The sequence below is a fragment of the Rana temporaria genome, chromosome 5, assembly GCF_905171775.1.
Source record: "Rana temporaria chromosome 5, aRanTem1.1, whole genome shotgun sequence".
Taxonomy (NCBI): domain Eukaryota; kingdom Metazoa; phylum Chordata; class Amphibia; order Anura; family Ranidae; genus Rana; species Rana temporaria.
In genome coordinates, this window is record NC_053493.1 from 349,855,978 (window position 1) to 349,881,286 (window position 25,309).

The 25,309-nt window shown below is 46.8% G+C and overlaps 2 protein-coding genes across 6 annotated transcripts in view; one reads left to right on the plus strand and one right to left on the minus strand.

Moving 5' to 3' along the window:
* The window catches only part of RALYL (RALY RNA binding protein like), a 1,196,807-nt gene that overhangs the window by 433,524 nt on the left and 737,974 nt on the right, over positions 1 to 25,309 (plus strand). The window lies entirely within an intron of this gene.
* LOC120941235 (hemoglobin subunit alpha-3-like) overlaps positions 10,583 to 25,309 on the minus strand; it is a 59,915-nt gene continuing 45,188 nt past the window's right edge. For both annotated transcript variants that reach the window (XM_040354543.1, XM_040354544.1), the window contains exons 2-3: positions 24,840 to 25,044; positions 10,583 to 10,895 (exon numbers count right to left, since the gene is read on the minus strand). In XM_040354543.1, coding sequence (XP_040210477.1) covers positions 10,767 to 10,895; positions 24,840 to 25,044 — 334 coding nt within the window. In that variant the 3' untranslated portion in view covers positions 10,583 to 10,766. The remainder of the gene's footprint in view (positions 10,896 to 24,839; positions 25,045 to 25,309) is intronic.

The window sequence follows — 25,309 nt, forward strand, 5'->3', positions numbered from 1 at the left end:
CGGCCATCTCATCCTCTGTGGGGATTTTAACTGGGCACCAGACAATCTTATGGACACTTCTTCTAAACCCAACAGATATTCGTCTTCAATGGGAACGTTCCTGAGGAACATTGACTTATATGATGTTTGGAGATGCCATCACTCCACTGAACGTGATTACACGTTTTTTTCTCACAGACACAACTCGTATAGTCGAATCGACTACTTCCTAGTAGACAAATGGCTTCTGCCCAACATTTCTGACTCGAAAATGTCCACAATAACGTGGTCGGACCATGCCCCATCACCATTAATGTAGATGCCCTGCCAATGGCCAACTCTAAAAGATTATGGAGAGCTAGTGCTTCCACTCTTTAGTCTCCCAAATATGCTGCATACCTCCGCGACCAATTGGAAGAATTCTTTGTCATCAACAAAGACTCAGTGTCGGATAGCGCTATACTATGGAATGCCCATAAGGCATTCATCAGAGGTCTTCTAATACAAATCGGGTCCAGGGAGAAGAGGTTAAGGGGGCAGCGTCTAAATTCCCTCACATCATCCATTAAAGACCTGGAAAAGAGCAACCAAACTAACCCTGATCCCAATAACAAAACAAAACTTGTACTCCTAAGACAGGAACTTAGAACACTCCTACTAGACTCCTTTGAAAAATCTCAAAAAAGATTCAGAGCCCAACATTACACTACAGGTAATAAAGCTGGGAAAGCTATAGCCTTAAAAATTAAAGGGTATCGCACCAAAACAAAAATCCCACATCTTTTCCACCCAACCACTAATGCCAAACTTTTTGATCCCCAATCCATAGCTGACGCTTTTGGCCATTATTATACAGTAGGTGAACCCGATTTTGTGTCAATCTCGCTCTCTTTCTCGGCGAGATTGAGCACCTACGAGCCCCATCGCGGGAGCCAGCGCCGAGCTGGCTTGCCGCGATGGAGACAGAGCTGTCATAGAAGCGACGGGAGATCCGACTTGGATTCCCGCCAATTCTACACGTGTGCGGCGTTTGTTATGAATCCTGAGGGGGAAGTCCCCGCCGGATTTTAACTAAAAATCCGGCATGGGTCCCCCCTCAGGAGCATACCGGGCCCTTAGGTCTGTTATGGGTTGTAAGGAGAGCCCCCCTACGCCGAAAAAACGGCGTAGGGGGTCCCCCTACAATCCATACCAGACCCGTATCCAAAGCACGCTACCCGGCCAGCCAGGAAGGGAGTGGGGACGAGCGAGCGCCCCCCCCCCCCTCCTGAGCCGTACCAGGCTGCATGCCCTCAACATGGGGGGGTTGGGTGCTCTGGGGCAGGGGGGCGCACTGCGGCCCCCCCACCTCAGAGCACCCTGTCCCCATGTTGATGAGGACAGGGCCCCTTCCCGACAACCCTGGCCGTTGGTTGTCGGGGTATGCGGGCGGGAGGCTTATCGGAATCTGGGAGCCCCCTTTAATAAGGGGGCCCCCAGATACCGGCCCCCCACCTTAAGTGAATGAGTATGGGGTACATCGTACCCCTACCCATTCACCTGCAAGAAAAGTGGTAAAAACACAAATAAACCACACAGTGTATTAAAATATTTTATTTTTCTGCTCCGGAGGCCCCCCCTGTCTTCTTTATTAGCTCTTTTACCAGGGGGAGCTTCTTCTTTGACGTCTTCGGGTGGGTGGGGGCCGCCGTCTGGTTCTCTTCCACCGCCGGGGGGGGGGTGGCTTTTAAAAAAGCCCCCACCCCCCCGGCGGGTTTCCTCCGGCGTCTTCGGCGGGGCTCTTCTTCTTCCGCTATCCCGACGGGTCTTCTCCGCTATCCGGGGGGTCTCGCCGCTCTCCGCTGTTGACTCGTCGCACCCCGGTTCTTCGTCTCGCAGTCCGGTCCCTTCTTCCGTGCTGTACGTCTTCTTCCGTGCTGTGAGTTCTTCTTCCGCGCTGTGACGTCATGTTCTTCACTTCTCTTCTTCTCCCGATGTTGACACGCCGGTCCTCCTTGCTGAAATGACGGATGCGCGCCTTGCATCGGACCTATATAGGCCTCACAGTCCCATCATGCTCTGTACCTACCCATGTGATACCTACCCACGTGGGTAGGTATCACATGGGTAGGTACAGAGCATGATGGGACTGTGAGGCCTATATAGGTCCGATGCAAGGCGCGCATCCGTCATTTCAGCGAGGAGGACCGGCGTGTCAACATCGGGAGAAGAAGAGAAGTGAAGAACATGACGTCACAGCGCGGAAGAAGAACTCACAGCACGGAAGAAGACGTACAGCACGGAAGAAGGGACCGGACTGCGAGACGAAGAACCGGGGTGCGACGAGTCAACAGCGGAGAGCGGCGAGACCCCCCGGATAGCGGAGAAGACCCGTCGGGATAGCGGAAGAAGAAGAGCCCCGCCGAAGACGCCGGAGGAAACCCGCCGGGGGGGTGGGGGCTTTTTTAAAAGCCACCCCCCCCCCGGCGGTGGAAGAGAACCAGACGGCGGCCCCCACCCACCCGAAGACGTCAAAGAAGAAGCTCCCCCTGGTAAAAGAGCTAATAAAGAAGACAGGGGGGCCTCCGGAGCAGAAAAATAAAATATTTTAATACACTGTGTGGTTTATTTGTGTTTTTACCACTTTTCTTGCAGGTGAATGGGTAGGGGTACGATGTACCCCATACTCATTCACTTAGGGTGGGGGGCCGGTATCTGGGGGCCCCCTTATTAAAGGGGGCTCCCAGATTCCGATAAGCCTCCCGCCCGCATACCCCGACAACCAACGGCCAGGGTTGTCGGGAAGGGGCCCTGTCCTCATCAACATGGGGACAGGGTGCTCTGAGGTGGGGGGGGCCGCAGTGCGCCCCCCTGCCCCAGAGCACCCAACCCCCCCATGTTGAGGGCATGCAGCCTGGTACGGCTCAGGAGGGGGGGGGCGCTCGCTCGTCCCCACTCCCTTCCTGGCTGGCCGGGTAGCGTGCTTTGGATACGGGTCTGGTATGGATTGTAGGGGGACCTCCTACGCCGTTTTTTTCGGCGTAGGGGGGCTCTCCTTACAACCCATAACAGACCTAAGGGCCCGGTATGCTCCTGAGGGGGGACCCATGCCGGATTTTTAGTTAAAATACGGCGGGGACTTCCCCTTCAGGATTCATAACAAACGCCGCACACGTGTAGAATTGGCGGGAATCCAAGTCGGATCTCCCGTCGCTTCTATGACGCGCTTGCTGGGATGTGCTGTCACTATTCCAGTGAGTGCGAGATCTCGGCACCATGTTGCCGAGTATCAGCGCGACGCTGTCGTGCTAAAAGCACAATATCACAAACACCTACTGTAGCTCATTATATAATCTAAAAGACGATACTACAACCCCCCAACCTACTGCGGAGGACATAAATTCCTTCTTAAATTACATTAAACCTAGCGTGTCGAGATCCTACGGGGTAAAATGACCACACCAGCCAAGCAGACACTGGCTGGAAAAGTGCCCAGAGGCGATTCAGTTCGCATGTGTAGCGCTATACAAGTCATTCATTCATTCATTCATTTATTCATTAAATTGCCCACTCTCTCCCAGGATCAGCTGTTTGCTCTCAATACCCCCTTTACAACGAATGAGTTAGCAACCGTAATATCAAAATTATCCTCCAACAAATCGCCAGGCCCTGATGGTCTCACAGGAGACTACTATAAGCAATTCCAGTCGATTCTAACGCCCTACTTAACCAATGTATGTAATGATGCTGCCTCCTCTCCCTCTCTCCCACCTGAAATGCTCAAAGCTCTTATCACCCTACCGAAGCCAGGCAAAGAACCTACGTCGTCTCCAAATTTTAGGCCAATCTCCCTACTTAACATAGACACAAAGATATACACGAAATTAATAGCCACCAGACTATCTGACATAATGCCATCTCTGATATACCAGGACCAGTCTGGCTTTACCGCTGGACGTCAAACATTCTCATAAACATCATACACAGTGCAGAGACCTCGGGAACGCCTTCTCTGCTTCTGTATTTGGATTCAGATAAGGCGTTTGATAGGGTACATTGGACATATCTCCGGTCCGCGCTTTGCAAATTTGGTTTTCAGGGCCGTATTCTTTCAGCAATAATGGCCCTATATTCATCTCCCTCTGCCCTTCATTTCCAACGGGACCTGTCAGGGGTGCCCATTGTCACCCCTTATATTTAACTTAATCATGGAACCTTTTGCTGAGCACATTAGAGCACACCTACTTATCTCTGGGTTTTGCATTGGCTCCGTAGAGCACAGAATACATGTATTCGCTGACGATGTGATCCTCATGTTGACCAATCCCACTATCTCCCTGGCTTCGGTACAATCTGTCTTGAGTAGATTTAGTGCTGTATCCTATTACAAAACGAATATAAACAAATCACATATTCTTGATCTAGGGTTGGATGGTATCACTGGCAACATTCTTAGGAATAAGTACTCTTATGCATGGGCAGACTCGGGTATCTCATATTTGGGCATCACACTTACTAGATCGGTGAAACAACTCTTCATCAGTAACTATCTTGACCTTAAACGTACGATCACCCATGACTTGACCAACTTATCCAAACATGAATTTACATGAACTGGTAGGCTAGCAGCCTTCAAAATGATGGTCCTGCCCAAAATATTATATCTGTTTCGTACACTACCCATACCTGTACCTGGCTCTTACCTCAAATCCATGCAATCAGCCATGCATCACTACATTTGGCAAGGGAAAAAAGCTAGAAGTGGACATGACAAGCTTATTAAACATAGAACGGTCTGTGGATCGGGGTACGTTGACATAAAAGACTACTATAACGCCACGATACTAACACAATTAAAAGACTGGCTTACCATGAACCCCACAACATTGTGGAGCCAAATAGAATCATCTCTGATTCCGGGAGGCAACCTTAAACATTGGTTGTTTAGTACAACTGTAATTCCCCCCAGCCATAAGTTCCTAGCCCCAACTATCCAGGCCTTAGTTTCTGCTTGGAGGACACTTTGCCACTCAAAATGGTCACACGCAGCTACTAAAGCACTCTAAATTCCCCTTGAAACACTACGACTACTAACACCGGACCTAACCATACCCAGCTGGATATCAGACCGATTCACTTCGACCGCGGAACTAGCACACAAATCATTCGCACATAGCACACAAATCATAGCACACAAATCATTCGCACAAATACAAGACATATATCAGGCTCCGTCCAAAGATTTTTTGATATATCATAGAATTTACCAGTGTGTAGCCTCCAGCTAGCACATAGAGGGAGCAATCCCTACTGAGATTTGGAACTACTTTTTCTCCAATTACCGAAAGTACAAGGGCGTTTCCCTAATATATACAAAAAAATAGTATTTACCAAGTCCCTACCCTTCAAGAAATGAGAGGAAGATTTGCAACAACATGGCTGGATGCCATTCATGTTCACTTTGAAGCAAATGACGTCCTTGCGACGTCATTTGCCGCAATACACGTTGGGAAAGTTTCCCGACGGAGCATGCGCTCTACGCTCGGCGCGGGAGCGCGCCTAATTTAAATGATTCCCGCCCCCTACGGGATTATTTACATTAGGCGCCCTTACGCAGGGCAATTTTAAAGAGCGCACACGCAATTTAAGGAGCTACTGCTCCGTGAATCGCGCGCAGCGCAGATAATTTGCGGGGGCGCAGGGCAAAAACGCTGCCCTGTGCCTCCGTAAAAAAGGGGCAAAATGTACCTGAATCTGGGCCAACATGTTTAATGTTTAACACTGTTATAATTGTCGTTGGCGGTTCACGACATGTTTGTGACATATACGAGGATAGTGAATTATTTTAGTATATCTTACTATACGATTCAACTATGTGACTATGTATGTTTGCTTGCAAAAACTTAATAAAATATTAAAACAAAAAAAAAAGAAACCTGTGGATTGGGCGTAACGTGTATGGGGGCGGGGGGGGGCACCGGGTGGAGCTAGGTCAGAGAGAAGTGGATTTGGGTAGGGCTTTTTTTCAGTTGAACAAAGAAGTAATAAACCAGGAGATTTAAGTCACTCTTTTAAGAAATTCTCTCACTTGTTTGAAAAGAAAACACAGACTTGGTGAGATTAAGTAGCCCATGAACAGTATATCTGTGAAAACCTGGTGCCCAGACAACTTAAGTAGGATATAACCCCTATGGGTTACTGGATGATTAATCGTTGAAATTACTGTTTGCAGGCTTTCTTGTGTGTCATCTTTAGAAGAGGCTTCCTTCTGGAATGACAGCCATGCAGACCAATTTGATGCAGTGTGTGGCATATGGTCTGAGCACTGACAGGCTGACCCTCCAACCTCTGCATCAATGCTGGCAGCACTCATAAATCTGTTTCCCAAAGACAACCTCTGGATGTGACGCTGAGCACATGCACTCAACTTCTTTGGTCGACTATAGCAAGGGCTGTTCTGAGTGGAGCCTGTCCTGTTAAACCACTATATGGTCTTGGCCACCATGCTGAAGCTCGGTTTCAGGGTCTCTGCAATCTCCTTATAGCCTAGGCCATCTTTATGTAGAGCAGTGTTTCTCAATTCCAGTCCTCAGGCCCCCCCAACAGGTCAGGTTTTCAGGATTTCCATTATTTTGCACAGGTGATTTGATCAGTTTCACTGCCTTAGTAATCACCACAGCCTTTTCATCTGAGGGAAATCCTGAAAACCTGACCTGTTGGGGGGGCCTGAGGACTGGAATTGAGAAACACTGATGTAGAGCAACAATTTTTTTTTTTTTTTTTTTCAGATCCTCGGAGAGTTCTTTGCCATGAGGTGCCATGTTGAACTACCAGTGACCAGTATGAGAGAGTGAGAGCGATAACACCAAATTTAACATACCTGCTCCCAATTCACATCTGAGACCTTATAACACTAAAGAGTCACATGACACCGTGGAGGGAAAATGGCTAATTGGGCCCAATTTGGACATTTTCACTTAGGGGTGTACTCACTTTTTTTGCCAGTGGTTTAGACATTAATGGCTGTGTGTTGAGTTATTTTGAGGGGAAAGCCAACAGCACTACACATGGCTGGTATGTAAGCAGCCTTATATAGTGTGGGGCATGGACTTAGTCCCCCTGAGCCATGATTGGCCAAAGGCACCCTGCCTATTTGGTCAATTATGGCTCTCTCAGCAGAGCACACTCTTATTGGCCAAAGCATGCAGGTCAGGTGCATGCTTTGGCCAATCATCATACAGCAGTGCACTGCGATCCAGACTCAAGCCGCAGGCTCATCCCTACCTAGAGTAACAGTCAATGGATAAGAGGGTAATTATTAGGGATGAGCCGAACACCCCCTGATTTGGTTTGCACCAGAACACAGTGAACAGGCAAAAAATTTGTCCAAACACTATTAAAGTCTATGGGACACGAACATGAAAAATCAATAGTGCTCATTTTAAAGTCTCATATGCAAGTTATTGCCATAAAAAGTGTATGGGACCCAAGTACTACACCAGGGGACATGTATCAATGCAAAAAAAATGTTTAAAAACGACAGTTTTTTGAGGAGCAGCAATTTTAATAATGCTTAAAGTGAAACAATAAAAATTAAATATTCCTTTAAATATCATGCCTGGGAGTCCCTTAGTCTGCCTGTAAAGTAGCGCATATTTCCCATGTTTATAACAATACCACAGCAACATTTATAAAGGAAAAACATTTTTTTTTATATTTAATAATAATATTTTTTTTTAAATGGAGTGATAGTCCCCCCAAAATCCAAACTAGGCTCTTCAGGTCTGGTATGGATTTTAAGTGAAACCCTGCACCAAAATTAAAAATAAAAATAGTGTGGGGGTTCCCCTCAAAATCCATACCAGACCCTTATCCGAATATGAAACCTGGCAGGCTGCAGGAAAAGGGGGATGAGAGAGTGCCCCCCCTCCTGAACCATACCAGGCCACATGCACTCAACATGGGGAGGGTGCCATGTTGATGGGGACAAGGGCCTCATCCCCACAACCCTTGCCCGGTGGTTGTAGGGGTCTGCAGTTGGGGGGCTTATCAGAATCTGGAAGCCCCTTTAACAAGGGGGCTCCCAGGTCCCACCCTCTCCCTATGTGAATGGTAAATTGTACCCCTACCCATTCACCAAAAAAAGTGTAAAAAAAGTAAAAGTAACAGCAGACAGTTTTTTGCCAATTCCTTTAGTTTAAAAAAAAGTGTCCCGCAATGTAAATCCATCATCAATCAGAGCGTTCGACAGTCCTGAGAAAAAGAAAAAAACGGTATACGTTTTCCTTATATTTTACTTATATTAGTAAATCTGAAGTCGATTGTACAGAGATTATAGTGTATGGCCAGTTTAACCACTTAAAGACCGCCTCCTGCACATTTACGTCTGTAGAATGGCACGGCTGGGCACAGGCATGTACCTGTACGTCCCCTTTAAGTGCCCAGCCGTAGATCGCGCCCGCGACTCTGTCCGAAGCTCCGTGACCGCGGTTGCGGGAACCGCGTACCCGATCGCCGCAACAAGCTCTATTTGTGGAAAAAAAAGGACGCCAATTTTGTTTGGGAGCCACATCGTACGACCGTGCAATTGTCAGTTAAAGCGAAGCAGTGCCGAATCGCAAAAACTGGCCAGGTCCTTTGCCTACATAATGGTCCGGGTCTTAAGAAAGCTATTCACACAACTCAGACTTTTCTTTTGCCTTTGTTGTTATAAGTATATAACATTTTTAAGAAATCTGTTAGAAATAGGTGGAAATGCATGTTGCTCTAGGCATATTTTGTACTTCATGCTTTACAATTAAAGTGTATATATAACAATTTACAATTTTTCATATTTGTATTGAATAGGGAAGGTTTAAAACCTCTAATGCCGCGTACACATAGTTGGAATTTCCGACAACAAATGTTCGATGTGAGCTGGTTGTCGGAAAATCCGAACGCGTGTATGCTCAATCGGACATTTGCTATTGGAATTTCCGACAACAAATGTTTGAGAGCTGGTTCTCAATTTTTCCGACAACAAAAGTTTTTGTCGGAAATTCCGATCGTCTGTAGCCAATTCCGACGCACAAAAATCCTATGCATGCTCGGAATCAATTTGATGCATGCTCCGAATCATTGAACTTCATTTTCTCCGCTCGTCGCAGTGTCGTACGTGACCGTGTTCTTGACGTTTGGAATTTCGGAACAACATTTGTGTGAGTATGCAAGACAAGTTTAAGCGAACAATTCGTTGGAAAAAAATCCACAGTTTTGATGTCGGAATGTCCGATCGTGTGTACGCGGCATTACAGTTATTTTTTTATGTCGGAATCCTACTGAGGAAATTTCACTCAAATACCTGTCTCAGAGATGAAGTAGGAAGTAAGAGAAAATCTCTCCATGCAAAAGAGGAATTCCCATCTAAGATGATTTTCAGGACAAATAGAGGGGAGCTCTACCAACTGGGGAATGCCGAAAGCAACTAAAAGCATTTGAAAAACAATGCATACCAGTCCAGTCCACTGGGGCACCCCACATACCCCATCAGTCAAAGAATGGCAAAATAGAAGTACCAGGATAGCTGAAATGGAATGCCTCATCAGCATTTCCCATGACACACCTACTAAATTTTCATCCAAATGGACCCACTTCCAGACAACAACAGATTACAAATACCATATCACCACCAACATGCCACCTGTCTGACACTATTCTATCACGCCTGCCTAAACCACCCACAACCAGATCCAAAATTGATAACCTCATCAGTCACAATTCTATAACAACCACCAATCCCCCCACCTTTCCCAATGGAGGGAGAGAGAGAGATGGACAACCACCTCCTCTGTTTCCCTACCCTTCCAATAACAATCCTTCACTTACTCCCACCCCCCAACTATCAATCTCCTTCCCCTCCCATCTTCCTTATCATAACAACCCCCCATTCCCCTCCCCTTCTTATACTCACTCCCTTCAGACCCCTGAATATCATTTTAGTTATACAGAAACTTACGCTCTGACCTCGACCTAAAACCCTCCATACAATTTGAATCTTATTCATGACATCTCGACAGCTAGAAACAAATACAATATTACAATTTAAGAACAAGCTCAGATTCTATGAAAACCAACAAGTTCTTGACTCCTCGGAAATAGGATTTTCTCTCACTATCTTACTGTTGGATGATATATTGATGTCAATAGCCTAAAAGTTTTGATGTTGCCATACCATGTCTAATGCCATATTACTTGTATTATGTGTTTCTGTAATACACCCCATATTGCTTGTTCTCTTTTATTTCCAATAAAAGCCTTACAGGAAAAAAAATCATTTGAACCCATACTACTGTATCAAAAAAAGTAGTTTTGGCTATACATGCACTTAACTTTGTTTAAAATGTCGACATTGGAAAGTTAAATGCTTGTGCAAGTGTTAAATTGCTAAACTGTGAAAAATGAATACCGGTCTTTAAAACCCACGCTCACTCTAAATACAATATTTGATTGGGCAGATGTTATTTTTATTAATTACCCATAACCTGGTTGTTTTTTTTTTAAAAGACACAATTACCACATACAATATTTGTAATAATATCAAATTGTTAAGAACCAAACATATTAATGAAACAGTTGAGGCAGAAACTAAAAATATATTGGGCTTTATTCAAGAGCACACCAGATATATAAATGATGGACAATATGCACAAGTAAATACTCTTCAAAAACCATTGCAACTAGGTTGTAATTGAAATGGGCCCAAAGAACTCCCAATTGCACGTTGTTATACTTTCTTAAGTTGCTGATCTGGCCTATTATGTCGGATAGGTTTATCTGTACTTGGAGGTGAGGACTGCAGAAACTATAGCAAGGAATTTGTCCCAGGCAGCCTGAACCTCAGGAGTGAAATCACCAGGGAAGTGAGAAGCCAAGACCACCTGGATAGTGTGATTCAGCAGCTGCAAAGAGAAATAGAGAGTATATATATATATATAAAGGACAGTAATGTTCAAACTGCTTTAAATTATAAGTATTTGCTTCCCTAAATTGCAATGTTTACATTGTGTTTTTTTTTTGTTGTTTACAAACTTTTATTAAAGAAATAGATGGTGGTACAAATCCATACAAATAATGAAGATACAAAATGAGGGTTAAATCATATGAGAAATCAGAACGAGTAGACAAATCAGTATATCGCATAAAGGTTTCAAATATTATCCATATTAGCAGACAAGTTGAAGGACGGAAAAACAGTGTCATAGGCTGAGATCAAACCATATCAAATAAAGTATGACACACGAGGGGAGTCTAGACTGGGTTAAAGAACAGGGGGGAATGCTCAATCCAAGGAGACCATTTGTTAGAACCTATGTCTTAACTCTCCCAGAATACATTGTGTTTTTAATGTAATTCTAAAAGTACTTCTGAATTAATTTTACATAGTAAAGTTAAAAAATACTGAGTTATAATCCGCATAATTCAAATTGTTGCATATAGCAGCCAGTTAGGCCCCGTACACACGATAGAATCCATCCGCAGATAAATCCCAGCAAATGGGTTTCTGCGGATAGATCCTATGGTGTGTACACGCCAGCGGATCTGTTTCCGCGGAGAAATCTCCTCTGGGATGGATTCCAGCAGATCGGATATTTGCTGTGATGCACAACATATCCATCTGCTGGAATCCATTCCAACGGATGGATCCGCTCGTCTGTACAGACTTACCGGATCCATTCGTCCAAAGGGATTCCCCGCACGCGTCGTAATGATTTGACGCATGCGTGGAATTCCTTATATGATAGCGTCGCGCCCGTCGCCGCGTCATAATAGCGGCGACGGCGCGACACGTCATCGGCAGAGGATTTCAGCGCGGATTTCAATGCGATGGTGTGTACACTCCATCGCATCGAAATCTGCGGAAATCTTTGAGAGGATTTATCCGTGGAAACGGTCCGCTGGACCGTATCCGCGGATAAATTCTCTTGTGTGTATGGGGCCTTAGGCTTTATCTTTCTTTGTACACACGCATGGTTTTCTTGCCAAAAATTAGCAAGAAAACTGCTGGCAGAGCTTTCTTGCCGAGTAAACCGCGCGTTTGTATGAGGCTTTCAGGTTTCTCGTCAAAAAAACTGCCCAGAATCTCGACGAGAAAAATAGAGAACCTGCTCTCTATTTTCCTTGTCATGATTCTCAAGAGTGTTTTCCTGCCGAGAAACCCGAGCAGATCTGTATACTTATCTGTCGCCGTGGAGACCCGCGCATGCTCGAAATGACTTTGACGCATGCACTGTAGCTTCTAAGGGCAGTGTAGGGTGCAGCAAGATGGCGGCGACGGCATCGAATGTGGCGAGCGCATGCTCGTCGTACGCGATGACCTCACTGCGTTCTTGCCATTCAAAAGAACGGCGGTTCTTTTGAATGGAGTGTCTGTACCCTTGGGCGGCAAGAGTTTCTTGCCAAGAATCTCGTCAGGAAAAAAAATCTTTTTTTCCTGATGAGATTCTGGCCCGTGTTAGGTCTATTGTAATATTGGGTCTATTGTAAATTTCCAGAAAAGAGGGGAATGTACAAACTGGATATTCGTTTTTAATTTAGTGTATGCACAACACAGAAATACAATATTTTGCCCAATGGACTTTTAAAGAGTCACACCTCAAACAATGGGCCTGATTTACTAAGCTATGTGCGCTGCGCTGGTTCATGCATTAATTAGTACTCCGGGTGGAGGCTTAATTGGGCGCATGAACCAGCGCAGCAGCCGGCGCATTGAAACTAATATGAAAAGCCGCGCTGAACTCCCTATAGAAGTCTATGGGAGAAATCAAAAGTGTTCATTTTAAAGGCTAATCTGCAAGTTTTGTCCTAAAAAGTGTTTGGGGACCTCAGTCCTGCCCCAGGGAACATGTATCAATGCTTTTTTTATTTTTTAAAACGGCCGTTTTTTCGGGAGCAGTGAAATTAATAATTCTTAAAGTGAAACAATAAAAGTGAAATATTCCTTTAAATTTCGTACCTAGGGGGGGTGTAATGTCAGCATGTGAAATAGCGCATTTTTCCCGCACTTAGAACTCCCCCTGCACAAAGTGACATTCAGAAGGAAAAAAGTCATTTAAAAATTCACTCGCGGCTATAATGAATTGTCGGCTCTGACAATTCTAAAGGGATTCATTCATAAAACAAACAAGAAAATGTGTAGGGGTTCCCCCAAATTAAATTACCAGGCCCTTCAGGTCTGGAATGGATATTAAGGGGAACCCCGCCGTAAAAACCAAAAAAAAAAAAGACGTGCGGTTCCCGGCAAATATCCATTCCAGACCCTTCAGGTCTGGTGTGGATTTTAAGGGGAACTCCACCCCAAATTGAAAAAAAAAATGGCGTGGAGTCCCCCTAAAAATCCACACCAGACCCTTATCCGAGCACGTTGACCTGGCCGGCCGCAGAAAAGAGGGGGGGACAGAGTGCGGCCCCCCCCCCTCTCCTGAACCGCACCAGGCCACATGCCCTCAACATGGGGAGGATGTCCCCATGTTGATGGGGACAAGGGTCTCATCCCCACAACCCTTGCCCGGTGGTTGTGGGGGTATGCGGGCGGGAGGCTTATCAGAATCTGGAAGACCCCTTTAACAAAGGGGACCCCCAGATCCTGGCCCCCCCCCTATGTGAAATGGTAATGGGGTACATTGTACCTCTACCATTTCACCCCAAAAAAAATGTCAAAGTGTTAAAAATGACAGTAGCCGGTTTTTGACAAATCTTTTAATAAAATCTTCTTTTCTTCTTTCCTTCGGGTTTCTTCCGCTGCTTCTATCTTCTCGTCCACATCTTGCCCGACGTCTTCTTCTATCTTCTCCGTCCGTCCTTCAGCCTTCTGGTCACGCATCTTGCCCGTTGTCTTGTCCTGTCTTCTTCTCCGTCCTTCCGCCAGCCTCCTCGCATCTTGTGTCTTCTCCGGTCTTCTTCTCGGTCCGCCAGCCTTCTCGTCCCCGGACTCAGCGTTTGAATTTGAATTGGGCCGTCGTGTTCCCGCTCCTGGGACCCACCCCCCTCTGACGCCACAAGTAAACTCCTTAGAAGGTCATGTGCGTCAGAGGGGGGCGGGGTCACAGAGCGTCACACAGCGGGGGAATTCAATTTCAATCGCGCCGCCCGGAGAAGAAGTTCCCGCCGTGTCACACTCATGTGACCCCGCCCCCCTCTGACGCACATGACCTTCTAAGGAGTTTACTTGTGGCGTCAGAGGGGGGCGGGTCCCAGGAGCGGGAACACGACGGCCCAATTCAAATTCAAACGCTGAGTCCGGGGACGAGAAGGCTGGCGGACCGAGAAGAAGACCGGAGAAGACACAAGATGCGGGACCAGAAGGCTGAAGGACGGACGGAGAAGATAGAAGAAGACGTCGGGCAAGATGTGGACGAGAAGATAGAAGCAGCGGAAGAAACCCGAAGGAAAGAAGAAAAGAAGATTTTATTAAAAGATTTGTCAAAAACCGGCTACTGTCATTTTTATCACTTTGACATTTTTTTTGGGGTGAAATGGTAGAGGTACAATGTACCCCATTACCATTTCACATAGGGGGGGGGCCAGGATCTGGGGGTCCCCTTTGTTAAAGGGGTCTTCCAGATTCTGATAAGCCTCCCGCCCGCATACCCCCACAACCACCGGGCAAGGGTTGTGGGGATGAGACCCTTGTCCCCATCAACATGGGGACATCCTCCCCATGTTGAGGGCATGTGGCCTGGTGCGGTTCAGGAGAGGGGGGGGGCCGCACTCTGTCCCCCCCTCTTTTCTGCGGCCGGCCAGGTCAACGTGCTCGGATAAGGGTCTGGTGTGGATTTTTAGGGGGACTCCACGCCATTTTTTTTTCCATTTGGGGTGGAGTTCCCCTTAAAATCCACACCAGACCTGAAGGGTCTGGTATGGATATTTGGGGGGACCCCACGCCATTTTTTGGGGTTTTTTTTACGGCGGGGTTCCCCTTAATATCCATTCCAGACCTGAAGGGCCTGGTAATTTAATTTGGAGGGACCCCCTTTTTTTTTTTTTTTTTTTTTTTTTTTAATGAGCAATGACTCTATTCTTTATAGCCATGAGTACTTTAACCACTTGCCCACCGGGTTAATTCTGGCACTTCTCTCCTTCATGTGAAAATCTAAATTTTTTTGCTAGAAAATTAATCAGAACCCCCAAACATTATATATTTTTTTTTAGCAGACATCCTAGGGAATAAAATGGCAGTCATTGCAATACTTTTTGTCACACCGTATTTGCGCAGCGGTCTTACAAGCGCACTTTTTTTTGGATAAAAATCACTTTTTTGAATTAAAAAATAAGACAACAATACATTTTGCCCAATTTTTTTATATATTGTGAAAGATAATGTTACGCCGAGTAAAATGATACCCAACATGTCACGCTTAAAAATTGCGCCCGCTCGTGGCATGGCGTCAAACTTTTACCCTTTAAAAATCTCGATAGGCGACGTTAAAAAAATTCTACAGGTTGCATTTTTTGAGTTGCAGAGTAGGTCTAGGGCTAGAATTATTGCTCTCACTCTAACGATCGCGGCGATACCTCACTTGTGTGGTTTGAATACCGTTTTCATATGCGGGCGCTACTCGCGTATGCGTTTGCTTCTGTGCGCGAGCTCGTCGGGACGGGGCGCTTTAAAAAAATTTTAATGGGTTTTCTTATTTATTTTTATTTAGTTTTATAATTTTTTACACTGAAATAAAAAAATAAAAAAAAATGATCAGTTTTCTTCCTATTACAAGGAATGTAAACATCCCTTGTAATAGGACTAGTGTGTGACAGGTCCTCTTTATGGAGAGAGGCGGGGTCAATAAGGCTGGAAAGCATGGTATTGAAAAAATAAATAAAAGATCTCATGCTTTCAGCTGCAATCATGTTCGTTCACCACAGTGGTGTAGTGTATAGCACTTTGACCTAGCAGCAAAAGAGTCGTTGGTTCGAATCCCGCCCGTGACAGCATCTGCATGGAGTTTGCATGTTCTCCCTGTGCCTGCGTGGGTTTCCTCCCACAATATAAAAACATGCTGTAAATTGGATCCGGTCTAAATAAGCCCTAATATGCAGTAGTATATTTAGGTTTGGTTCTGCCCTAGGCCTGACTACATATCTGCACCTCCTAATAGAAAAATCACCCACCCCTTCCTGTCAAGGTCACACCCTGTTTTTGTATAACCCCGCCCAGTAATTTTCAGGGGACCCACACACTAGTTCTGGGGGGGCACTGGATTCCCTTAACCACTTCCATACCAGGCACTTACGCACCTTCCCGCCCAAGCCAATTTTCAGCTTTCAACACTGTCGCACTTTGAATGGCAATTGCGCGGTCATACAACACTGTACCCAAACAAAATTGGCGTCCTTTTTTCCCCACAAATAGAGCTTTCTTTTGTTGTTATTTGATCACCTCTGGGTTTTTTGTTTGTGCGCAACAACTAAAAAAGACTGCAAATTTTGAAACAAAAAAACGTTTTTATTTTTTAAGGTTAATTTTTTTGTAAATAAGTTTTTCTCTTTCAATTACGGGCACTGATATGGCGGCACTGATGGGCACCGATGAGATGGCACTGATGGACATCGATGAGGTAGTACTGACGGGCACAGATGAGGTGGCATTGATTGGCGGCGCTGCTATGCGGCACTGATGGGCACTCATAGGCGGCACTGATGGGCACTCATAGGCGGCACTGATGGGCACTCATGGGCGGCACAGATGGGCGGCACTTATGGGTGGCACTGATGGATACTTATGGGTGGCACAGGTGGGCACTGATAGGTGGGCACTGTGCATGGATGGGCACTGTGGGGTGGCACTGATGGACACTGTGGGGTGGCACTGATTTTCCCAGTCAGTGCCCATTTGTGGGCACTGATTGGCATCTTTTTTCTTATTTTTTAATGCTTTTTGTTTTTTTGTTCTATATTTTTTTTGTTTTTGCACACCCTGGTGGTCCAGTGTGGTGATCCGAGGGGGGGCTGCGCTGATAAACAATCAGCGCGAACGCCCCCTGTCAGGAGAGGCGCCGATCGGCTCTCCTATACTCGTGTCTGTCAGACGCGAGTGAGGAAGAGCCATCGATGGCTCTTCCTGTTTACATCGTGATCAGCCGTGATTGGACACGGCTGATCACGTGGTAAAGAGTCTCCGTCTCCGTGAGAGACTCTTTACCGAGATCGGAGATGCAGGGTGTTAGACTGACACCCCGCATCACCGATCGCCGCGCTGCGTGCCCCCACAGGCGCGTGCGGCATGAAATCCTGCAGGACGTCCTGTCAGGATTGTGTAACCACTTCCCGGACGTAAATCGGCCATAGGCTGGGCGGGAAGTGGTTAATTTGCATAGTTTTTCTCTCACTTCCTGTTTGGCTATGGGGCAGGAAGTGAAGGCAAATCTCCCCAATTGGACACAGATAATACAAAATAAACTGACAGGGCCTATAACCCTCCCTCACTCTATCCAAAATTAAAGAAAATAAAACTTGTTGATTATAGTTCTTGTCAGGGGCGGACTGACCATTGAGTCACTCGGGCACTGCCCGAGGGCCCCATGCCACTAGGGGGCCCCATCCGGGTTGCCAGGCTCAGTAAAACCAGGGACAGTATGTAAAAATCTGTGTTTTTTTTAGATCTGTCCCCGATATGTCCGAAAATGACATGCTTTTAATGTGAATATCCCAAGATTTTAGCTGCCCGCCTCTGCACTACCTCCTGGTGTGGTGGTCATCTGTAAGCCAGAGGGGCCCCATAATCTTCTATTGCCCAGGGGCCCCATGAGTTGTCAGTCCGCCCCTGGTTCTAGTTTAAGCACAAATTTCATAGAGTTTTATTGAGAGCCCTAAGAAAATATAACCATGCCAATAGGCCAGGATAGAGCGTTGCTAATATGTAGGAATGTGTGTGTTAGAGCACCCCACCCAATGTTAACTAAAAAATTATTAATTTGCAAATAAGTATTATCTGCTCATTTTTATGGGGATGTCTGCACCCCTGATAGTGACAACATTTGTGAGGTGTCTTCACCTTTTCTAATTCATTCACTTCCTGTCACATAGCCAAACAGGAAGTGAGGGTAAAACCTTACTAATATCTTTTCTTGGGGACACAGATCAATCTAAATAGTTTCCCATTATGTAAATTGCACTCTAGCATTTTGCTGTGTACACCCCAAATTATTAGGGATCGTGGACTTTGGGGTCCATTTACTAAAGGCAAATCCACTTTGCACTACAAGTGCAAAGCAAGGAAGAAAGAAAACAAAACAACTTTGCTTCTACAGGATTGGATGTTAAAACCATCAGTGCTTCCTCTCTGATTTTCAGCAACTATGCTTGTACTGCAGAGTGGCTTTGCCTTTACTAAACCCCAAACTAAATAATCATTTGGGGCAGGGATCCTCAAACTACGGCCCTCCAGCTGTTGTAGAACTACACATCCCATGAGGCCTTGTAATGCACTGACATTCACAGACATGACTAGGCATGATGGGAATTGTAGTTCCTGAACAACTGGAGGGCCGTAGTTTGAAGACCCATGATTTGGGGTGTACACAGCAGTGCTGGAGTGCAATTTGCTTAATGGGGACACTAGTTAGATTGACCTGTGTCCCCAAGAAATGACACTGGTAGGGTTTTAACCTCACTTCCTGTTCAGCTGTGTGACAGGAAGTGAAGCCAATTTTAAGAAAAGGGACACAAAGCTCAACACAAAAATAAAAAACACAAAGCAGGGGTTCTAACACTCACTTGGCTTCCCTCAAACACCCACAATTTGAATAGGATTGCCTTGCGCTAGATTTAAGCACAGTGCTGTAAATCAGCACGTCAAGCCTGTCCACCAATAGCAAACCCCCCCCACAGGCCATGTTTGCAGGTTTTCCTTCATCTTGCACATGTGCTTTAAAATACAGTCTGGACAGCAATTCTTGATAAGAGAAATCCACAAAACATGTCCTGTCGGGGGTACTTGAGGGCTGAGGACCACTGCAGAAAAATAAAATACTTACCAGTTTTTGTCTTTAAAGTCAGGGAGAATAAACATGGCAAACATTTCAGGATTACACACCAGGAAAGAAGCTTAGACAAAAATCACACATAATTTGTTAGGCCCTAACCTAGTTCAGCTGCAGCTGTCAACATATGTAGCATGAAAAAGTAACAAAAGACAAACTTAACAATTTTAAAGTAATTTTTATTGGTCAACAAAACAAGGAAAGCAAAAAAGACAAACAAACAAAAATACATTTCAAAATTCTAAACAACCATAGCTTTACACATTTTTCATAAAATAAGGCCACATAGACAAATACATCAAAGTGAACATCATTTAAAAATAAACCAAAACCATTGGCAAAAAGCAACAAACCACATTTGTGTTTAGCAACAGCATTTCTGCCAGCCTGCCCCTTCTGAGGGCAGCTGAGGACTGATCGATCCAAGCTTTTTATAACAGTGCTAGTAATGAAGCAATTGAAATCACATGACCAAATTGCAGTCTCTAGTTTGGGTGAGCTTGTAATTGGGCACACCTGCAATTAACCCAAACCACGCTCTATGAGCATCCAATGAGTGTTTTTCACCTTTTAAAAAGAAAGGATATTTTTTTTCTAAGTGTTTGAGCATGCTCAGTTCATCACACATGTAGGAACCAAGCTGCAATGGAATGAGAGCTTTTTTTTTTTTGTTTCCCCTGATCTGATGCTTTCCAGCCTGAAGGGGAGGTGTTAAAGACAGAAGTAAACACGCACATTTAATAATCTATTTGTGGGAAAAAAAAGGTTGCCAATTTTGTTTGGGAGCCACGTCGCACGACTGCGCAATTGTCAGTTAAAGCGACGCCGTGCCGAATCACAAAAACTTGCCCGGTCATTGACCAGAAATATGGTCCGGGCTCAAGTGGTTAAAAATTAACAAAACACAAAAGTGAGCCCAATTTTTGGGGATAATGTGAAAGATGATGTTACACTGAGTAAATAGATACCTTACATGTCACGCTTTACTATTGGAAACACTCCTGCAATGGGGCCAAAATGAATTCCGTGAATATCCCCATAGGCGACCTTTTTCTTTTTTTTCCAGGTTACCAGTTTATAGTTACAAAGAAGGTCTAGTGGTAAAAGTATTGCTCTCGCTCTAACGCACGCGTCAATACCTCATATGTGTGGTTTGAACGATGTTTATATATGTGGGCGGGACTTGCGTAAGTCCCGCCCACATATGTAAAAATTATTTTTACTTTTTGCTATAATAAATATCCCCAAAAATATATATTGTAAAAACTAAAAAAAACCTCAGTTTAGGCCGATACGTATTCTACATCTTTTTGGTTCCAAAAAATCGCAAATAGCGTTTAGTGTTTGGTTTTTGCAAAAGTTATAGCGTCTACAAAATATATATTTTTTTTGTTTTAACTAGTTATTGGGGCGATCAGCGATTTTTATCGGTACTGCGACATTATGGCGGACACATCGAACACTTTTTTGGAACCATTGGCATTTTTCTAGCGATCAGTGCTGTAAAAAATGCATTGCTTACTCTAAAAATGCCACTGGCAGGGAAGGGGTTAACACTAGGTGCGAGGGAGGGGTTAAATATGTTCCCTGGGTGTGTTCTAACTGTAGGGGGGGGGGGGTGGGACTGACATGTGTAAATGACAGATCGCTGTTCATGAAGGGGAACTCCAGACCCCCCCCAAAAAAATAAGGTGGGTTCCCTCCAGGTGCATACCAGGCTCTTAGGCTTGGTCTGGAACATAAGGGGTTAAACCCGCGCAAAAAAAAATAGCGTGGGGTCCCCCCCAAGATCCAAACCAAGCCATTATCCCAGGCACGCAGTCTGGTCAGACAGGAATGGGGGTGGGGACGAGCGAGCGCCCCCCTCCCTCCTGAGCCATACCAGACCACATGCCCTCAACATGGGGGAGTGTGTGCTGTGGGGGAGGGGGGCACTGCCCCCCCACCCCAAAGCACTCTTGTCCCCATGTCGATAGGGACAAGAGCCTCTTCCCGACAACCCTAGCCGTTGGTTGTCGGGGTATGCGGGCGGAGGGCTTATCAGAATCTGAGAGACCCTTTAATAAAGGGGTCCCCAGATTCCGGCCCCCCACCCTATGTGAATGAGTATGGGGGTACATTGTACCCCTACCCATTCACCTGGGGGAAAAAATGGAAAAAAATAATACACCACACATGAATAAATTAATTTATTAGTCAGCCGGGGGTCTTCTGCCGGGGCCCCCCACCACCACCCCATTAGGCCCCGGGCTTCGCCATCTTCTGCCGGAACCCCCTTCACCAGTGAGGCTCCTGCCTTTGGGGGAGGGTCCCGGGCTACTACGACGGTTTCTGCGGGGGGGGGTGCACTGGCACCCCTCCCCCGTCTTCAGCGACGTAATTCACCGGGACCCCCCTTCACCAGGGAGGCTCCTGCCTTTGGGGGAGGGTCCCGGGCTTCCACGACGGTTTCTGCGGGGGGGGTGCACTGGCACCCCACCCCCGTCTTCAGCGACGTAATTCACCGGGACCCCCTTCACCAGGGAGGCTCCTGCCTTTGGGGGAGGGTCCCGGGCTTCCACGACGGTTTCTGCGGGGGGGGTGCACTGGCACCCCACCCCCGTCTTCAGCGACGTAATTCACCGGGACCCCCTTCACCAGGGAGGCTCCTGCCTTTGGGGGAGGGTCCCGGGCTTCCATGACGGTTTCTGCGGGGGGGGTGCACTGGCACCCCACCCCCGTCTTCAGCGACGTAATTCACCGGGACCCCCTTCACCAGGGAGGCTCCTGCCTTTGGGGGAGGGTCCCGGGCTTCCACGACGGTTTCTGCGGGGGGGGTGCACTGGCACCCCACCCCCGTCTTCAGTGACGTAATTCACCGGGACCCCCTTCACCAGGGAGGCTCCTGCCTTTGGGGGAGGGTCCCGGGCTTCCACGACGGTTTCTGCGGGGGGGGGTGCACTGGCACCCCACCCCCGTCTTCAGCGACGTAATTCACCGGGACCCCCTTCACCAGGGAGGCTCCTGCCTTTGGGGGAGGGTCCCGGGCTTCCACGACGGTTTCTGCGGGGGGGGTGCACTGGCACCCCACCCCCGTCTTCAGCGACGTAATTCACCGGGACCCCCTTCACCAGGGAGGCTCCTGCCTTTGGGGGAGGGTCCCGGGCTTGTACGGTGTCTTCCGCCGGAGGGCGCCACTCTCCGGGCTTCTGCGATGCCTTCCGCTTCTGCCTGTCTCCTCCGCGGAGCACAGGGCTTGTCTCCGCTGTCTTCTCCCTTCTCTTCCATTCGATGTTGACACGACGAGGTCCGGCGCTGGAATGCCGTCTGAGCAGTGGGCATGGACTTATATAGGGCAATGCCACCATGTGACCTCAACCCATGTGACATCACATTCCCATCATGCCCAGGGAATGTGATGTCACATGGGTTGAGGTCACATGGTGGCATTACCCTATATAAGTCCATGCCCGCCGCTGACACGGCATGTCAGCGCGGAACCTCGTCGTGTCAACATCCAATGGAAGAGAAGGGAGAGGACAGCGCAGACAAGCCCTGTGCTCCCGGAGGAGACAGGCAGAAGAAGGAAGAGAGAAGAAAGAAGACGGAAGAAAGCCCTGGCTCCGCGGGGGAGCCAGGCAGAAGAGGGAGCAGAGAAAAGACCGGGGAGTTGGCGCACCCCCGGCAGAAGACCAGGAAGACCGGAACCCTGGCGGAAGGCACCGGAAAGACCGGGGGATAGGCGCCATCCCCCGGCAGAAGACCCCGAAGTCCGGATGCCCCTCCCTAATGAAAAAGAGCTTAAATGGGGTGGGGGCATCCGGCGGAAGGCTCCGGAGAGGACCGAGGGATGGCGCCCTCCCCCGGCAGAAATCACCGAAGCCCAGGGTCCCGGCAGAAGATCGGGAGAGAAGAAACCCCCCCTTCTAAGAGAGCTAAAGAAGAAAGGGGGGGCTCCGGAGCAGATTAATAAAATATTTTATTGTGTGGTGTTTTATTTTACTTTACACTTTCCCCCATGTGAATGGGTAGAGGTACGATGTACCCCATACTCATTCACATAGGGTGGGGGGCCGGCATCTGGGGGCCCCCTTATTAAAGGGAGCTCGCAGATTCCGATTAGCCCCGCCCGCATACCCCGACAACCAATGGCAAGGGTTGTCGGGAAGAGGCTCTTGTCCCTATCGACATGGGGGCAAGAGTGCTGTGGGGTGGGGGGGGCAGTGCCCCCCTCCCCCACAGCACACACTCCCCCATGTTGAGGGCATGCGGTCTGGTACGGCTCAGGAGGGGGGGGGGCGCTCGCTCGTCCCCGCCCCCATTCCTGTCCGGGCCAGACTGCATGCTTGGGATGAGGGCTTGGTTTGGATCTGGGGGGGACCCCCGCGCCGAATCGGCGCGGGTTTAACCCCTCACGTTCCGGACCAAGCCTAAGAGCCTAATGTAGCCCTGGAGGGGGACCCGCGCCGATTTCAAGTTTGAAATTTGGCGCGGAGTTCCCCTTCAGGGCTGAAAACAGCTCGGAGATTCCCGTGCGCCGCGTCACGCAGCGCATTCACGGGTACGCCGCTTGGTATTTACCAAGATTTTCACGGCGTACTGACAAGGCGCACGGGAATCCCTGACTTTTCTCTCTGCGCATGCCCAGTATGCAAATGAACCTCCCGAGGTTCAGGCGCACTGTGCAAGCGTACGGGGATCTGTTTTCAAAAAAACACTTTCCTTTTCAATTCGGCCCGCCAAACACTTCAAAACACATGTCACTTCACTTCCCCTGCATCCCCCCACCTCCCCCCTAATAAACTCCCGCCCAAACCCCCGCAATTTACAGTTTAATGTGCCGTGCGCCAGGTCTGTACTGGTGCACAATGCACCCTCTCCTGGGCGCACGGAGCACATTAGTAACTAGGGAAATACACTGCACTAGCAGCGTATTTCTTTAGTAAATGGCAAAACGGCTGCTACTCCTGCTTTTACTCCATGAGTCATGGAGTAAAGGCTTGGTAAATCAGCCCCAATGTCTATAAAAATATGAAAAAGGTATTGACATACATTTAACAAACATTGCACAGTAACTGTATTAATAAGCATGACTAGTGTTATACCATATAGATACCACCATCAATCTGAAGCAACTGTGCGACTGGTCTTGGCACGATCAATGGTGGTATCTATATGGTGCCTCTAGGTCCCATGTACTAATTTCTTTCTATGTGACTTCGATGTAACATTAGTCATGCTTATTAATACAGTTACTGTGCAATGTTTTTTTTTTAAATGTATGTCAATACATTTTTCAGATTTTTATAGATATTGTTTGAGGTGTGACTTTAAAAGTCCTGTAGGCAAAATATTTTTTCTCTGTGTTGTGCATACTAATTTGGGACTGAGATACTACCTCAGCCATTTCCGCACCAGCTCTACTTCTCTGTCTTAATTTAATTTTGAGAGAATAAGTTTGATCTGTAACCTTTAAGAGTACATTAAAGTATTTTGTGGAAGATGCTCTAAATCAGGGGGCTTACTACTGTACCTTACCTGACTATTATGTTTACTCTCTGGCTTTAATACCTTCCAAGTTAGCGACCCACAATAAATATGCATATCAAGAGTTTTGGCTTCACATCTTACTGATTAAGAAAAAATGTAATTAAGAAAATAATCATGACAGGCCAAAAGCTAACATTTTTAGAGAGGTCAGTAATAACATCCTCTATATTTATGTCATGACAATTTTCCTAAAAACTATCATAGCATTCCAAGTATATTTACTACTTAAAGTATGACCTTTAAATATTGGCATCAAAATTAAGGCCCAAAACCCAATGTGTTTTGTCCACGTGAATAAAGTTATCTTATTACTGTATAATAACATTCAGTGGTACTCACGGCAAAGTTTCCTGGATCCACTCTTAGGTTGTAGGCGTGCAGGTCACTGAGGGTGGACAGGTTGCCAGCAAGGTCATCCAGGTGATGGGCAGCACCTGCAAGGGCATTCATAATCTTTCCACCATGTGTCTGGAGGTCAGCAGAGCCAGGGGTCTGGTCAAAGTGGGTAAAATAAGTTTTGGTTTGGGGGAAGCTAAGGAGAAGCCTAACAGAAAATAAAATGATGGCAGAAGTTAGTACAGTGTATATGAAAAATGATGCATTGCACAGTAAATAAAATGCATATATTGGGCCAAATTCCCAAAAGAGATACGCAGACTTAACTGCTGTTCAGCCTGCGTATCCCTGTGCCTAACTTTGGAAACGATTCTCAAAAGGCTTTTTCCAAAGTTAGGCAGAAAATCTGACATGTGTAAGACACTTAAACGGTCAGATTTTAGGATGCAGTACCGCATCCGCCACTGGGGGCA